Source organism: Leuresthes tenuis, unplaced genomic scaffold (genome assembly GCF_036924035.1).
Source record: "Leuresthes tenuis unplaced genomic scaffold, fLeuTen1.0.hap1 SCAF_19, whole genome shotgun sequence".
Lineage (NCBI taxonomy): Eukaryota > Metazoa > Chordata > Actinopteri > Atheriniformes > Atherinopsidae > Leuresthes > Leuresthes tenuis.
Window position 1 is genome coordinate 8,779,993 of NW_027325373.1, and position 17,621 is coordinate 8,797,613.

The 17,621-nt window shown below is 39.8% G+C and overlaps 1 protein-coding gene across 2 annotated transcripts in view; it reads right to left on the bottom strand.

The window, feature by feature from the left end:
• The window catches only part of sfswap (splicing factor SWAP), a 40,293-nt gene that overhangs the window by 13,566 nt on the left and 9,106 nt on the right, over positions 1 to 17,621 (bottom strand). For both annotated transcript variants that reach the window (XM_072372475.1, XM_072372476.1), the window contains exons 5-14: positions 15,569 to 15,794; positions 15,291 to 15,391; positions 13,448 to 13,586; positions 10,916 to 11,201; positions 10,535 to 10,687; positions 10,260 to 10,353; positions 6,871 to 6,940; positions 6,000 to 6,103; positions 5,756 to 5,885; positions 1,985 to 2,181 (exon numbers count right to left, since the gene is read on the bottom strand). In XM_072372475.1, coding sequence (XP_072228576.1) covers positions 1,985 to 2,181; positions 5,756 to 5,885; positions 6,000 to 6,103; positions 6,871 to 6,940; positions 10,260 to 10,353; positions 10,535 to 10,687; positions 10,916 to 11,201; positions 13,448 to 13,586; positions 15,291 to 15,391; positions 15,569 to 15,794 — 1,500 coding nt within the window. The remainder of the gene's footprint in view (positions 1 to 1,984; positions 2,182 to 5,755; positions 5,886 to 5,999; positions 6,104 to 6,870; positions 6,941 to 10,259; positions 10,354 to 10,534; positions 10,688 to 10,915; positions 11,202 to 13,447; positions 13,587 to 15,290; positions 15,392 to 15,568; positions 15,795 to 17,621) is intronic.

Here is a 17,621-nt window from a genome sequence, read left to right on the forward strand (position 1 = left end):
TGCAGAAGTCACAGAACATCTGGAGACTGACAGAGCTGCCACCACAGTGACAGGAAACCTTCCCACTGCCACCTGGTTTCACAGGCAAAGGGCCAGGTCTCCACACATCGGCTGGCGCGAGCAAGAGCAGCCGGCATGCGACATCCATCATACGAACCGGCAGTCTACACATCAAATGACTGCTGTTGTCTTATTTACACTATAAAGTGTCTTTTTAATCCTTTTCAGTCTTTTAAAATATGCAATTATCGACGCACCCTAATGGAACTTCACACAAAGGAGGATTTTAACACAGATAGTGAGCATTGCCTGTCACTGAGACGGAGAACAAGAACGTTGGAGGGCAGAAAGAAAAGCATTTGTTAAAACTTTTAGTGTTGGCTGTTTTTATTAGGAGTCCCACTGAATAATTTGGCAGTTCGCCTACATTTTATGTCACGATAACATTTGCTAAAACTCTCTTTGCACTGATCAGATATGTATGAACAACTGCTGCGGTTAAGACCGCCGTACAGCATTACCACAAAAGAAAAAAAAACACACGCCTCTTTGTTATGTGCCAGCATGTACAAGAGTGCACTGAGTTCTATATCTATCATCTCCAGGCATCTAGATAGATGTCTCTGGATATCCAGACGTGTCTATATCTTGAGAGAGACACACACAGAGACAGATAGATCTCAGAAAGAAAAAAAAAAAAGATTCAACCCTCTCTTTGAGGGCAGCTCTTTTTTTTGTTTGAAAGAGAGCATTGATTCAAGGAAAGGATGCAGGAATTCATTATAAGTGTCAGCAGCTGCATACAAATGCAATCACTTCTTTTTTTTAATGACTGAGTAAAACCCAAGAGAGTTGCCCATACGAAAAGAGTCTAAGCCGGGCTTTCCACCTCATTAATATAAGTGGAACACTTACATTAACAGTGTCTGCCAACACTGTCTTCTGTGTGATGGGCAAGTAAAAAAATTTAATCTGTCAAACTTGTATTTCGTGTTGAAAACTGACATTACACAGAAAATAAAGAGATATCTTTAGATATATGTGACCAGGAATAATCTTAATATAAATGCGTGGGGGGCAACAGGCCGTCTGCAGTTGGTGTCAACATTAGATAAGAAGATGTGCCAGGGTTTCATTTGCTCTGATAACATCTGAGATGACGACACCTCCTACAAGAGATGAGTTTTTCCACCTGAGAACCACATATTACCCAAACCCTCAATTTCACCTGAATCAGTTATACTGTTTATCTTCAAGGAACAAAATGCCGTGAAAGAAGCTTCACAAAAAAAGAGGAAACTAATCTCCCTGGTTTAGGATTAGCTGGCTTAGAAAATATACAGAATGTTAAGGTGGGCTCTCTGAAGTCTGAGCGTCAAATCAATATTTGATTAGACCATCGTTCTAAAAAATTAAATAGTAATTTTATATCTATCTGGATGTACGGGGGGATTTTCATTATCTGATCTTGGTTATCGATCAAACTAAATCATAAATGCCAGACCTTTAATTGACTATTGAACAACTAATTCAGTTGATGCTTAATTCCTGAGGATGTAACAACATTATTCTCTGTTCTACAACACAGATCATGAAGGGACTCATTTTCATATTGATTTTTGTAGATTTTTGTAGTATATTGATAGAAAATGTAGCTCATTCAGACATTACATTGGCATTAAATCTCATCCTTAGGAAATAACAACGAAGTTTCACATAAGCAGGACTTTGTCTTTCTGAGCAACATGTGAATAATATTAAACACCTGAGGATGATTTCCACGGATACGATCCCCCACGCTGTGGCGTGACCACAGCAGTTTGATAATGTGTCAATATCACATAAAAACCTGACCGTGTGCATCCTGTAAGCGTGGGTTTGTGACTTGCACACACCCATTACATGGCACCAAGCAGATGTCAGCGTTTTAAAACGTTCTTAGCGATGACAAACACTGAGCCGCCTGTATCAACTGTTCTCCTACCTGGAGTTGTGTACATGAATCTAGCTCGACTCTCTTGGCCTCAGGCTCTCCAGCGACTGGGCTGCGGAGGGTCTGTAGGAAGAGCGCTGCCTTCCTCTTCCTCTCTGCCTGTAGCTGTTTCTCTTTGGACTCCTTGGATGCCTGCGCCAGCTTCTCCCTGGCTGCAGCTGCGAGACGATCCTCCAGTTTCTGCTTGGCTAAAAGCAGGGAGATGAGAGGGTAAGGGTAAATGGGGAAAATGGCTTGATTGTAGTCCCATTCTTTTTTTCACACAGATAGATAATTAACTAGAAAGTTTGCTTTCTTTGGAAAGAAAAAAAAAGAAAAGAATTAAATGTGAGACAGAGAGAGAGAGAGGGAGAGGGGTGAAATGAGCAAGCAAAAAAACAAAATGGATGGAGACATGAGGAGACAAATAAGGGAGGTGGGGACAGTGAAGACTGAAGAAACAAGCAAGAAGAAAAAGATTTTCTGTTCTTTATGGTGATTTATTACATTTATCTGAGTCTCAAACTGCTGTCAATCAACAAAAATCCTGTTGCTAGAAACTCATAGAAACTGAGTCTGATTATAAATAATTTCCCACCATTCATGAATAGCAAAGTAGGAGGAACATGTGGGTGGAGAAGAGAAGAAAGACAACCGACTGGCAATGGAAGTGGGGGAAAAGAGCCCAAGTCGAGTGGGGGTGGAAAGGAAGTGCAGCGATGGAGACTGGCTGGGGATAGACAGGTGAGGAGATGGCGTGAGGAGTGAAACGAGGCAGAGAAAGTAATAGCAATTAGCCAGACAAAGACGAGAAGACGAGACACAATAAAACACGAAGCAAATGCTTGTGAAAAAAACTATTGTTTTATGATATGCAACCACTGGGGATACTGCTATCTTTCTAGTGTTAAAAATAGAACCAGCAGCTGAGGCACATTTAACAGCCTCCGAGTGGAGCGGGATCTGTCAGTACCCCAGACAATGTCACAACACAGTCCTGGCTCGTCTCAGTCCGACTGCTGGATCTACATATGGATTTGACTTCATCCCTATGGACTGAGATCCCATATCCCCATACGAACATGCACGTTCTGTGAGGAATAGATGACACTGGTTACCTTTGGTAATAAAGGCTCGGTTGCATGCATGAAACCCAGTTTTGTGGAGTGCAAAAGATACAAAACATGTTGGTTAAATTAGAATCTTGAAATCTGTGGCTCTGATGACCGTTTAGCTTTTTAGCTGCAATGTCAGTCAGTCAAAAAAAAAAAAAAGAATCAACAATCCTTATTTCTGACATATCACTGCAGTTATTTGTCAAGCAACGTGCAAAACATTGGCCAGATTCCCTTTATCGAGTTTGCTGCTTCTCTTCATTTTCATAAAACGACTAAAGACTTAACTATCATGAAACTGATAAAAAAGAAAGGAATTCATTTCATTAGAATTAAAGTATTTATGCTACAAGATGAACTCAAATGATCGCTTCATTAAATATCCAGCAACCATGGAGCAATATTAATATTCATTTAGAGACCCGTTTCTGACCTTATAGCGAATAATTGCTTATTTTCACCCTTATTTTCAGTCTTTTGTGGTGACATCAGATACCTGCTTCAAACCAAATGAACGCCGCTCTTAAACGTAAGAATTATTTGCTTTAGTTGAGCACATTTCCGTAAGCATTTAAGTCCATATCAAGTCCTTTTTCCCCCTATATACCTGCTAACATCATTGTCCTGGAATGTTTTACCAACATTTTTCTTTTTTTCCCATAGTGAGCACTGAGCGAATCCCTCACAGAATCCCTACTAATTTTAGAGATTTTATTTTAGACTCTATAGCACATTTTAAGTAATCTTAGTAGCACTATACAATAGGCGTATCTGCTGGGAAAGGCTTGAAGCCTAATTTATATACAGTATTTATCAAAGGAAACCCCACTTAGTGTGTGTGTGTGTCTTTTTTCAGCCCATCACAACAGATTAGTGTTTGCTGCCTGCCACTGATTCTGGAGCTATCTGATCAAGTTAGGCCTGCTGACTGACAGCCACTTTGCTGCACAGCAGAGGCAATTCAGTCAGCTTTTTATTAGGCTCCCCCAGCCTCTTTTCTCCGGCCGCCTGTCAGCTTCAAAAGAGGCCATTACACGCTAAAACTGTTCCAGTGAACCAAGAAGGGACCCCGTCAACCCTGTTGATGCTAAAAAAAAAAAAAAAGTGCCACTTCTGTCTTTGACTGCCCGTCTGTCCATCTTTTAAAGTTTCATTTCACGGCTGTCTTTGTGGTCTAAGGAAGATTATTACACTTTCCCCATCTAATCTTCTGGGCTCGTGAGACGCTGGAATTCAAGTCTTTAAAGATCCACCCTGTCACAGGAGCATTTGGCTGAACAACTAACAAGAAGTCTGCAATCATCTGCATCTGACAAGCAAGGCAATAAACAAGTAGGAGTAGATGTTTCACTTAGAGCAGCGACTGGTGCAAATGCAGCAAAATAACCACAGCAAAAACACTGAAATAATAGCAGAACTTAGGAAAAAACGCTGCAATAATGTTGTCACTATTTTTTATTTTTTTTCTCTCTCTCCATACTTTAAGATTGAAGCATCCTCGGTTTAATGAAGGAGGCTTCGAGGAGTCCTCTGCACCTTCTCATTAGCTGCCCTTGCCAGCACATCCAGGCTCCTGATGGTTATTTCGAGAGGCGAGAGTACGAGCTTGATTTCCACAGCCTCGGTACTGAAAACGTCTGCACCTCCTTAACAAGTCAAATTCAGTGGACAATTGATCTGCAGATGTGAAACTGTTTTATTGAGGAAATAATTTCCCATTTCTGCTGCATTGTGATCATCAAAAGCGTATCTGAAGGTTTCCAATTCATTCCAGCTCGGAGGGAATAAACTAAGATTGTGGTAGCTGTCAAATTATGTGCTGCTTTTTAAAGCACGGCAAGACAAACACACAAATAAAGAAAATAAACATAAATCCATCAAGAGCATCTATAGAAGCCACTTGTTTCTTTTTTTAATTAATATCCAGAGATACGTTAAAAAAATGTCAATTCTTTGGCGAGTCAATCCACTTCAAAAGCAAGAATGGAAACTTGCCTTTGGCAAGAAATGGATTTTACTCTCACTGCTTTATGTAGCGAGTTTCTGGGGGAAGAAAACAGAAAGAAATAAAATAGATAAAAAGAACTTGAGTAATTGTTGTTTTAATGCAGATCTTAAAAGTCCAGATAAAAGGACTTATAGTCTAAGCTTCTTTCAGGAAAAAAAATAAAAAATTATTTCATTTGTGATTTTTTTTATTGCACCGTTACTGAGGTTTTACTCTTTACTCAGAAGCAGTGAAGAGAGCCTGCATGTAAAGTTCTAATACCCGCAAAACCCCCCAAAAACTGAAAAAAAAAAATGTTTGAGAAGTTAATTAATGTTGTTCACAGTTCAACATTATTTGGGTCTGTTCGCAGGGTGCAGACGCTGTTTAAGGAAATGTGGAATCCAGATTTAGGTGTTACAATCGCTAAGTTTCCCTCATCAATTCTGAAACTCAATAAGCAAAAGCATGAAAACAGGAGTAACAGCACCTGGTAATTATTGCTGACATAAACGGTTTCAGCAGACCCACATTAAATTGCAGTGGAATCAATAAACGTTAGAATCAGGTGCTTTTCTGAACCAAAAAGATGTCCTCACCTTAAAGGTAATGAGCACCTAAAGCAGTGCAGGAGACAGTCCAGCTCTTTTTTTCTTTTTAAAGAGATTTTTTTTAATTTACCTTGTTTTGCCTCCAACTCCTCCAAACTGAGGGCGGGTCTCTTCTCTTCAGGTGCGCTGGCTGGAGGAGGCTCCTTGTCAACCACTTCAGCTCCACCCATCACGGCTTCCAGCCCCTCCCCTTCCAACAACTTCAAAACAAACATGTATTGTTACTTTACAGTTAAAGCTACTCAAACAAGATTTTCTAGAACTCGTTTCCTTTTCAGAAAGTGTCCCAGATGTACAGTACGTGTGATAAAAACCTTGTCCTCGTCCGAGTCGTCGTCCAGTCGAACTCTGTTCTTCTCCAGAGGCAACATGTCATTTTCCTTTGGCTTGATTGCAAAACAGATGGGGGCAAAAGAGGCTGTGAAGGTGCAAATAAAGAAAGTTAAGCCGTGAGTAAGAGACAAAAGAGCACTCAGAGTAGCATACTAGAGAGGCAGACATGCATTCTTTCCTCCTTCGGATCATTTAGTAAAATTAACACATTGAGACAGGACCGGGTTGAAGGAGGCAGACAAGAAATGGGCTAATAAAAAAAGAAAAAAAAAGAAATGGCAAATAAGGAACAATAAATCATGCATACAGAGTCAGCTAAAGAGGCAGAAGGATAAGCAGGACACAAGTTGCTTCTATTTAATTGTCAAGAACTTTTTCTGTGGCCTAATACCCCGAGCAATAACCTTAATATAGGACCTAGAATCACGCTGTGGAGAGCTGGATAGCTCCCTTGTGTACTGCTCGGGCTCGTTATTAGTTTTGCCTGGTCTGCTCCCCAATCAGTCATATCCCAATAATCTGTGTGCTCGCATGCCTTCATTTGCATACAGTGTATGTGCACAAGTTTATAGATCCTGCCAGCGTAGTGGTAAGAAGCCTCCTCTTTGCATAAATATGTGTGGCCTGGTATTACCAAATGAAATTGCAGACATTAATACAAACAGACTCATAGGCGTCCATGCATACACATCAAAGGGCAACTCATACACACACATTAAAGGAGAAGTATACTTATGTGTGATCATAGGCCTTGCATCCAATTTAACTAAGGGACAGAACTAAAGTCATGGCAACTAAAAATAGCACTTTGTATAGTGTATGAGTGTGTTGTGTCTTGGGTTGAGGTGCCACCTTTTGTCAGCTTGGACTCCATGGCTAACTTGTCAGACTGAAGCTCATCGGAAACATCTCCTGCCCCACTCTAGATGACACAAAAGAGATTAAAGTCAAAGAAGGGAAATGTAAGCAGCTGCTTTTTTCGCATCCAAAATAATGGAGCAAATCAGTGCACGCAGCATCCATTCCAAACTTACTCCATCTCTCCACGATTAATCCACATTACTGGTAAACGAGTACTATTTTGACAGGAGACAGATGGTGCCGACGATGAGATTTCATAGAAACAGACATGTCTTTGTTTTTACAAACAGATGTTCTCTTCTGTGCTTTTATACCGCTAAAGTGGAGGCTGAGCAACATTAACAAAGACTCAAGACTTTTTAGGAGTTGCTTTTTTGGAAGATTTGTTGAAAAACAAACAAAAAGACAAAAAAAAAAACTCTGTTAATGCAGTATCATAAAGATCACAATATACATATATATACATATAGATAAATGTATATCCATCTATATGTATATATTGGTATGTATAGAAAGCATATATTGATTTCAGTTTTTGAGGTTTCCTTTTACGCATCCCCCCCTTTTTACTTTTCACTCCCATTCACTCATTTGCTTGGAGTAATTAGCTGTTTTAAAAGCTTTCCATTTTCCACTGTATGGTCTGTTGCTCTTCACAAAAAGAGTCTTAACAAACCCATAATAGCAGGCCCGCATGCAAAGGTCGGTCAAGCAAAAGCAGACACTATTAAAGCCAGTGAATCATATGCTTTTAGCTGTGATCGCAAACATAAACTACTGATGGGATTTGTTGGAAAAGTGATAACAAAGCAAATACCAACAGTATAAGTAAAACAAAAAAAAAAGTAAGCTCCTGAGCTGTGTTTCATAAAGTTTGAAAAATCCTTTGAAGGCAACTACAGAGCCTAAAGCTGTGAGTTAACAGTGCTTTCAATGGTCAAAGCGCTAGACCAGTAAGCCCCAGAGAATATAACCTCCTGAAAGATCTCTAAAAATCAAAGCAGTGGAAGGAAACACACTGGAAAACATTCTGGAGGGACAGGAAATTGAATGTTCCTGTGTATACACCTTTAGCTTAGCCTTTACAGCACTTAAACATTCCCTCATATTCAGATCAGAGGCTTATAATCCTTCCTTTGCTGGGAGAAGATCATCAGCTTTGCGAACTTCAGTGAATTCACAGAAATCTAGAAATGAAAACTGTTTAGCACAAAAAGGCACTGATAATCTCACAACCAAAACGATCAAATCGCCATGCTGTGCATGTCTTATGGAGTTTGACTTCCGCTTGGCCTGGAAATTTCACATTACATTAGCTAGATTTCAAATTTGTTTGATTGAATACGTCTTTTTTTCCTTCGGTTTTCTATGCACATCCTTGATAGAGATGTAAGAAGAAGGTTGAATAAATGTTCTTTTTTTTTTTTGTTAACTACAAAACTAAAAAGTCATCCCACTCACTGACAGCAGCAATTTCTGCAGCAAAACACAAATCACAAACTCAAGGCAGGTTTCTTGATAGAAAAGCAGAGCAGCTGCTGGTTGGAGCAGCCTCAGCTCCTTCGTAATGGGACACACTTCTCTGCCTTCTGACAAACTAATGGATTTGATTCCTCATAAGACAAATTGCTCCATACAAAACTCTCTCACTTCTTGGTTTCTTCTCTCTCGCTCAGTCACATAACCAACTCAAAAAATCTCGAATATGTGCATGCATAGATTTTGATACGTATAAAGCATTTATACATCCATACATGTTGCTGTATGACTATTTAAATCAAGGCTAATGGATTGATGAAGACTGACCTCCAACAGATGAGCAAACAATAAACCTCAGGTATGACAAAGCTGAGCCGGCTTTGAAGTCTTGAGTTTAGCAACTTTGCAATCAATGTTTTAGATTTTTGGAACTAGTATTGATGTGCAACTGACAAGGAGAGGACACTACTTCATCCCCATACAGATGTCACAAACAGGAAGATTTGCTATATTACCCAAAAGGACTTTTTATGCCTGGCTTTTATCATGGAGTTCTTTTAAAAAGGCTGGCGTTGTCCAATGTGGATAAAATTTTAGGCACATTTTTCAGCCCCAGAGGTAGACATTTGTCATTGTAAGACTCCGCTGAACCAATCTCCTGAAACAAGGGAGATGTTACATGAAACAGGTGGATTTATCTCAGATGTACTCATCTCTATCCTTGAAGGAAGAAAATCAGACTGGAGAAGCAGTTCTGCTCTGGGTCACCTTGTGTTCTATCGACCTTTCTGACAACAGTCTTTACAAATACACTCCTTGTCCCGAGCATTATTTTCTTCCTTTATTTCAATATTCTGGATCAGGAAATCTCTCATTTCAGTGTGTTACAGCCAAGCGTATCAGGAACAAAAAGCAGCCAATTTCAGGGTTGACTAAGTGCAGTAAATGACTTGACAACCTTTTCCCAATCTTAACAATGATCCAAAGAATTCATTAAAATCCACTATGAACTTTAGAGAAGACTAAGTGCCCCGACTTTAACACTGGAAATCAGCAGGTTAATTTGAAGCATGATATGCATGCAAAATATTTTTGTTTCGTTTGTCAGACGGCTAAAAGCGTCAGAAATTGCGGTTGAAAAGTAGCCACTGTGTTAACTTACTGTTGTTAAAGCATTTAGAGGATGCCGTTCCCCTCTAATAAAATCCGGATTTTATAACCGCAGCATCATCTGACAAAATCACCATCAGAGTAACTTAAAGACAACATCTGTGCAGTGAATTTAGCTACACTAACATGCATAATGATCTCCCACAGACGAAGTTAGAAGCAGCAGAATGTCTTAAATGTGTTACCATGAGAACAAGGAGAATAGCAGCATTGGACACACTGAGGTCAATACCTCGACTGCACTCCCGTGCATGTATACTGGGACAAGGACAGTTGTCCAGCTAAATGACCAAATTGTGCCATAAGTGCAAAACTCAACTGAAATGTTTTGCTAGCTTGCTAAAGCAACTCTTCCCCTTTGTCCACAACAGCAGTCCTCCCTCAGGATCCACATGAATCACAGCTGTATGAAGTGATTCAGGGCTGTAAATGGTCATTTCAATCATCTATGAATTTGTAACAGCTGTGATGCAAATGAAACTGTGACAGTACCGTCATAAGAAACTAATACTATTCATTATGCAGAAACCGTGGTTATTACATTTAAATTTCATGGCTATGTGGAGGGGATGCACTGTCATCAAATATATGCCGTGTCAAATACAAGTTTTGATTTAGGCTGCCAAGATTCTGACATAAATGTAATATAATGTAAATGTGATGTGATAAAGAAACCCGAGGGGCATCAGATTCATATGAACAGCGACTCTTACACACAAACACTGTTATACCTCTGGGAAGCCTTTTCCTTCCTTTTGCAAGAAGTAATTCTTCTTAAACTCGTAATAGGTGTTGTACTGATTCCAAGACTGCAGAAAATCAAACCTACAATGGACAGAGAGAAGAGCAAAAACTGTTTAAGATGACAGGTTAGCACTCATAAAAGATGAGGCAGACTATGATGAAGTGGCTCTCTCTTCAGTATCTGAAGGCACAGTTACTGATAAGCCTCCCCAAAGCCAACACCTGATTAGAATAATAGATTTATAAGCAGTAAAACTCCTACCGGGGATCATTCTTGGCTCGGACGCTGGCCTCAAACTTCAGACCGTTCCTCGCAACATACTCTGCCAGCTTGTCTATGACTGGCTGGATGTCAGGCGGTGGGGGAATGATGGCTGCTGCTGCTGGTGTGGACACTGGAGCTTCAGCTTTTGAGCTATTTCGGAGAGCATTTTAAAATGTGATTAAAATAATGCAACAAAGAAAACAAACTTTTGGTCAAATACTACGACTGGGCCGAAGTCTTCATATCATTAAGGTTGGCATGACACTTGAATGTAATTAAACAAAAGACAGGTTTAATTCATGTTTAAGAAATGATAAAAATACATTTTAGATGAATTACACATCACTTATCACAAGGAAAACCCATGCTGTTTCCCACCTGGTTTCTGATACATTCACAGGAGCAGCAGCGCTGGAGACCTGAGTGGGGGCTGCAGCTGCAGCTGCAGCTGTAGCTGTAGCTGATGATGCCACTGCAGCGGTTTCAGCTGGGGTGGGAGTATGAGTAGTCCCAGTGTGGGGCAAAGCCTCAGAGGGTGGGTTAGCAGACGGTGCCATGACAGCTGAGGGCACATTGTTATAATAGGAGGTTGCATCGATACCTGGGGGAGGCGGGGCTAAGCAGAACGACCCATCAGGGAGCATGTAGTACCCGTAGTAAACAGCTGTAAACAGATGAGAAAACTGTTACATGAAGTACAGTAGCTTGTACAATTGCCTGATAGATAACAAATAGTTCTATCATGTCGAAACAAAAGTATGAATGAATACAAAAAAGCCCTGATTTGGACATGAATGAACAGATGACCGGACTTTGAACATAAAGTGAACAACACAGTTTCATTCTTTCAAACCCAAGCACAATCTTTTTTTTGTTGTTAGACTGACACGGTGTCTGACTAGATCTATGCTTTTGGGCTCAGAGTGTGGTGTTGTTTTTTTTTTTTTTCTTCATGTCCAGCCTCAGTACAACCAATTTGCAGTGATCTATTCATTTAGATTACATATCTACTCAGAGCTAATGCCATGATCTACTATGTCATTTCAGACTCTTGCATTAGATAGTCTTTGCATTTTAATCTTTGTAAAGAACATCTACAGGTCAGGGAAAAGTCATCTGGAAATGAGCTGGAAATGGAGACTGTCAAATAAGCCTCGTTTGGTGGGGAGCCTATAAATAACACAAACGGCACATTTCTGTTCTGTCACCATTTTAAACTGAAATTACATTTTCAAGGAAGGGGAACAGGGAAGCTGAACAAAGACACTGCCCTCTATAACCACAGTTAATGCTCCAGGAGAGCTTCGGAGCAACAAGTTCAACCCAAACCCATGTTTTTCTCTTTCTACGAAAAAAAATTAAATAAATATATGCTTGCTTATCTCCCAATTATACATAAAAATAGTTCTAAAACTAAGGACAAGGACAAACGGTCAGAGTGGAGACTTTTTGATAACGGCATATTACTTATTAAGCTGGCTGACTTTAATGACACAATTATCTCTAGCCAAGAAAATGGAGACCCAAAGCAGAGGTTCTAATTTAGAAACTCATCATACAATACATGACAAAGACTTAAAATTACCAAGTCAAAGACTTAAAATGAAAAGAGATTTAATTCAATGGCTGGCCAAACAAACACTAGCTGTGACATGAGAATATTTCGTTCTTTTCTTTCACTTCAGCTGACTGAGAGGAAATTAAAACGTGTACCACCCATTCAAACAAAGTAATAGAGCAAGTTATGAGCCAAGCCACGAACAATCTATGGCGAATAATGCTCTTAAACAGCATTAAACAGCAAGGTCATTAGGGCATTAGGCACATCGACAGCTTTGTCAGGGATGAATAAATTCCAATAGGATGAGAACAAAGTCAGCATGGGCCGAAATCTGCCGTATCTAAAGGTGTAAGTAAGCAAGTGTCAGACATGGATGAGCATATATATACGGAATAATTACTTTAGCAAGTGATATGCATAATTCAGAGTCGAATTGCACATATGGCGCTGCACAAAGGATGTTGTCACTAAAAGAAAACAGCACCATAAGCTCAGATCTACGAAAAAAAGTGTAATTTTGATTATTTCATTTTAAAAATATAATTTTGAGAGTTCATGTTAAATTCTAAACAAGACAAGAAGTGACGAAAGCAGCCTTAATTCTGTCAACAATGTCCATATCATTTCTCAAATACCTCGTATCAAAACAAGATATCCAAGTCGTACTCTCAGACATTTTGTTACATTTCAACCATTTTGATTTTGGAGCTGTGAATAGAGTCTTATTCGTATTCTGGTAGATCTTATTCATTCAATGTGTGCACATGCCCAGTGTCGTCAACATGTGAGAAGGAATTGGATCCGCTATGCTTTAATGTTTAAAAGCTCCCTTGTTAAAGCTTGGAGAAGGTCCGTTAATCAAAGCCACCATGTGTAACACTGATTCATGGCGGTAGTGCCAAATACAATTTCAGGAACACAAAACCAAGAAGGATTATGAACAAATACACGGGCAAGATGAATGGTTTTGTTTTTAATCCCTTGACCAGCACTGCACCTCATTCTATCAAACCTCCTTTTTGGGTTCTGTCAGGTGTGACTGAACTTCTAGAAACAAGGCCACGTATCTAAATTAAGTCTGACCTGACCCAAAGCTCGGCTTATGCGTGGGATTCATGCAAGCCGATTCGGGTCAGGTACTGTAGCTCTCAAGAGGTCTGTGCTCTGCCCTGGAATATCTCTAAACTCAATGTGACTTTGCTGTTAAGTCACTAAGAATTCCCTATAAATTAATCATAAAACTATGGTGAGAGAAGACTATAGAAAAGTTAAAAGTGCCATTTTTCTGTGGCCATTATTATCAACACATCTGATCAGCAAGATGAGCGAGCAGAAACGAATCTACTCACGGTCAGCAGTGTACTGGGCTGGTGCGCTGGGGGCAGCCTCCTCTGGTTTGGGCACCACTGGTGCTGTTCCATTTCTTTCCTGTCGGGCCTTTAGTACAAGTGCTGCCAGGGGATGATCTGGGTCCATAACCTTCAGAGGCTTCGAAAGAAAAAAAGGTGCAAAGGCTATTTATGTAAAGGAGTGCAAACGCAGCTGAGATCACACCAAATGGGAACTCAAATGGAACCATTTTGCTGTAATGACATTTTTATGTTTAAAAGGAAAAAAAAGTTAATCCTATTTCAGTTCTATTTTTTTTTTCCACACGTCAGGACATGATTAAAAACATCATCTGGTACTTTGCCATGTCAGAAAATTTGGTAAACACGACATCAGATGAACAACACAGATATTACACCATGTCCTCATTCATTAAGCAACAACTAAGCTAAAATGCACGAGCAGTGTGTGGAAAACTAAGCACATCCTCATTGCTTTCATAGGAATTAACAGGAAAAACAGCAATCTGATCCGTTTGATTAATTCATCAGCGAGTGTGATCACCTCTATAAAAGTAGGAGTTTTGCCAATTTGCTTTGCTGGAGCATTCAGGTGTGTGCGTGTATAAACTAAATGCCAAGGAGGAGGAACATCTGCACGGATCTGAGAGAAGAAATTATTGCTGCCAACTAATCTGAAAATGGTTAGAAGGCCATTCTCCAAACAATTTGGAGTCCATCCTTCTACACTGAAGGAGATTATTCACAAGTGGAAAACCTACAAGACAGTTGTCAACCATCCTAGGAATGAATGTCCCTGCAAGTTAACCCCAAGGTCAGACCGTGCAACGCCCAGAGAAACTGAGCAAGAAAAATAAACCAGAACTACATTTTAGACTCAGAAAGCATCTTAAATATTCAAGAGTATTAAGGTATAAAGAGAAAAAGATTGAACCACAACGGTTTGTTTGAAAGGGTTGACAGTTAAAGCCTCTGTTCTCTAAAAAAAACAAACAAAAAAAAACATGGCAGCACAGCTTATGTTTGCAAAACGGCATCAGAGCAAACCACAACACTTTTGGAACAATCTCCTTTGGACGGACGAGAGCGAAATGGAGATGCTTGAGCAAAGTGCACGGTGCCATGTTTGATGAAAACTGCAAATATGCAGCATATCAGCAAGTGTACAACGCCACAAAAGAGCGATAACGTCACACAGAAGACTCATCAAACCTTGCAGAAAGCAAGTGTTTAACAGATTCTTATGAAAAAAGCTTAGTATGTTATTCAAAAGGAAATGTGGAAGCGTTAAGTGAGTGAAAATGATCCATCTGAAACTGATCATTTACATCCTTATTATTAAAAAGAAGCCAATAGTCCCCATCCAATTAAAATCATGTTTCTCTAAATTAGAATTTTGAGATAACCATAAATATTGAGAAGTGTTGAGAGAGTTCTATTTCTTACATGCATACAAAGCTACAATTTGTAGTCATTGTTCTGCAAATTGAACATTAAGGATTACAGCTCCTATGCTCGATGCAAAGCATCGACTACACAAACTACGTGCCACAAATTCATCCAAAATAAGTAGAAACACAGCCTGAGGCCAGTGCCTTTACAGCAAAACAGACCACAACAACAGTGGGTCCCTGAGATAAATGAGAGGGATTCTCTGTTTTAGTCAATATGTCACCGTTAAACTATGGAAACTTCATGACTTACTTAAAAAAGCTGTGGGAAAAATAAAAAGCTCATAATGTTCAGGAGACGGTTTTCACAGAACTGTGGCGAGATACGAGGCGCTAGCTGTTATAGACCAGTAAAGCCTCGTGCTGGATGGCCTATATTCCATCTGCAGTACCTTTGTCAGCTCCTCCAGGCGAGAGCTCTTTTTAGGGGCAAAAAGGCTGGGATGGAGGTAGCTGCCATCGCCGTCATCATCAGAATCATCCGAATTTGACTCTACCACAAGACAACAGACAGTAATACATCAGAAAAATCTTTAATATTGATATCTGTGCTTTTTTTATGCACTCATGCAGAATAAATAAAAGGCACGGAACATGATACTTCTGGAAATGTTATGCCATGCAAGCTTCTGAACAGCTGTGGGTTCAGCGGAAGCTCTCCTGAACTCACCTTGCGACTGCTCCTGTTTGCTGGAAGAGATAAGTTTATATCGACCTTCCTTCATCGCCCGCAAGATGTGCTTGTAATAAGGGTTCAGGTAATGGTCAAAGCGAAGAAAGTCAAATTGGGAGTTGCGAGCCTGCTTCGCTTTCAGCACTATCTCAAACTGAGCCCCCTGCTGGCAGACGAAGTTTGCCGTCCTCTCGATGATGTTGTGGGTCTTGATGGTTGCTGGCTGCAGAAAAAAAATTTAAAAAAATAAATAAATCACAGACGTCTTTGAAATGATCATATTACTGGATAATTTAATGAAAATACGAGCCTGAAAAAAGTTAGCCAACATAAAGATTAAATGCACAACAGAAACAGCTCATTCGTTACAAGGACAAATGCCATTTGGTGTCTGAAACAGTTTCAAACCAAGATGCCTTGGAGTGGAAACCAGCAGAACAAGGAGAGAGGTCCATTATTCATGCATTACAGTACCACTTGTAGGATTTCAGTGGTGAATAATCCAGATAATAATCATTACCAATGCAGAGAAGGACAAGTGGCCTTTCATTAATTCCCTCTGAAACGAGGCCTTTGTTGCGTTTCACCACTATATGACAGCAGCTTTCTAAGGTTGTCCCGATTTGTTATAAATGTCAACATCTGAACAACAGAAAGTATCCTAACTTGAAACCTGACAAAGTGGCATGTGCACAGTCCTGGGTGGGAAGGCTCTCCAGTGGGTGGTTTAAACTGTTCAGACAATCACTGGTCGCATCAGAAATCTCAGTTTGAGGCGTCAAAAAGACCATAAAAGACGAAGCCCACTCAGCAATAATCTGTTAAACCTGCAGCTGTCTGGCAAGTGATGCAGAAAGTATTTACTGCCATACCATCAGATCTAAGAGCAGTTTTTGACCTCAGGCTGTGAAACTTCTGAATCGGAATCCATCCTCTGGCGCCACAAAGGAAAGAGTTACGTTTCAATTACTCATCTATCAATTAATTTATAACTTTCTCGTCAAGAGCATTAAGAGCTTACACAAGAATAAAAGAAAAGAGATTGTGACAAATCTAATTAGAAATGTACCGAAGCCAACTGTACTGAGAAAGACAGCTTTTCCTTAAAAAAGTACAGGCAATTAGAGACTAATCATATGTCTCGGTCAGACTCGGTCGCTGTCTGCACATTCACACGAGGGCGGTTTTGCTGTTCGATAAGCACACAGTCCACCACAGAATTGAACGCTTTCTAACTTCTAGGGCATAAGGAAGCGGCTGCAGCGGGGAGTCGAGAGGGTTCTCTCTGCAGACACGAGACAGAACAAAGTAAAAGCGATTTTAATATTTCACTTTAGTTATATCACTGTTATCTTCTTGGGAAGGTCGGTTTATGTGAAGCACAATCCATTATAAATGAACTGCAGTAAAAATTCACATCCAAGGTGCTCGTGGTTCGATGCAGTTGAGGCGGCCAACTTTAGGAAGTCTCAACGAAGAAGAAGGGAACAGATGTGCAGCCTTCCTATAACAGTCATCTCAATGACCTCAATTTAAATTTCCCCTTAAAATTTCAGTTTATTGTCTTTGCTGTAAAGCCTGAGCAGATTACTACTCTACATGCTCCAGATCAATTAAGTCAATCAGCAAAAACCTTTTTAGCAAGATCAGTAAATATATAATTAAATTACACTAATATATAAATGTTACATTTTTGGCATGTTTGCAAAAAAAAAAAAACAGAAGCTTTTTTTCCCCATTTGAAGTTGTCCTTATTTGGGGATGGGGTACAATCAGCCCAGTAATCAATAGTATCAATATTCAGTTTAATCTTATTTTAGTCATTTAGTCTAAATGACACTCCTTGTGTCCACAGCACTCCATGTTTAAAAAAGGCTGTTCGATGCCATGATAGCGCACCCTCTGAGAAATGGTGACACCAAGGTGGGGAACAGCACCTGCATTCTTTCGGTACTTTAAGATTCTGTTTTTTTTTTTAATACTCTGTAACCCACACACTCCCTTTCGGCTGCTCAGACAGTCCATCTCTTGTTTTTTTTATCAGTTACAA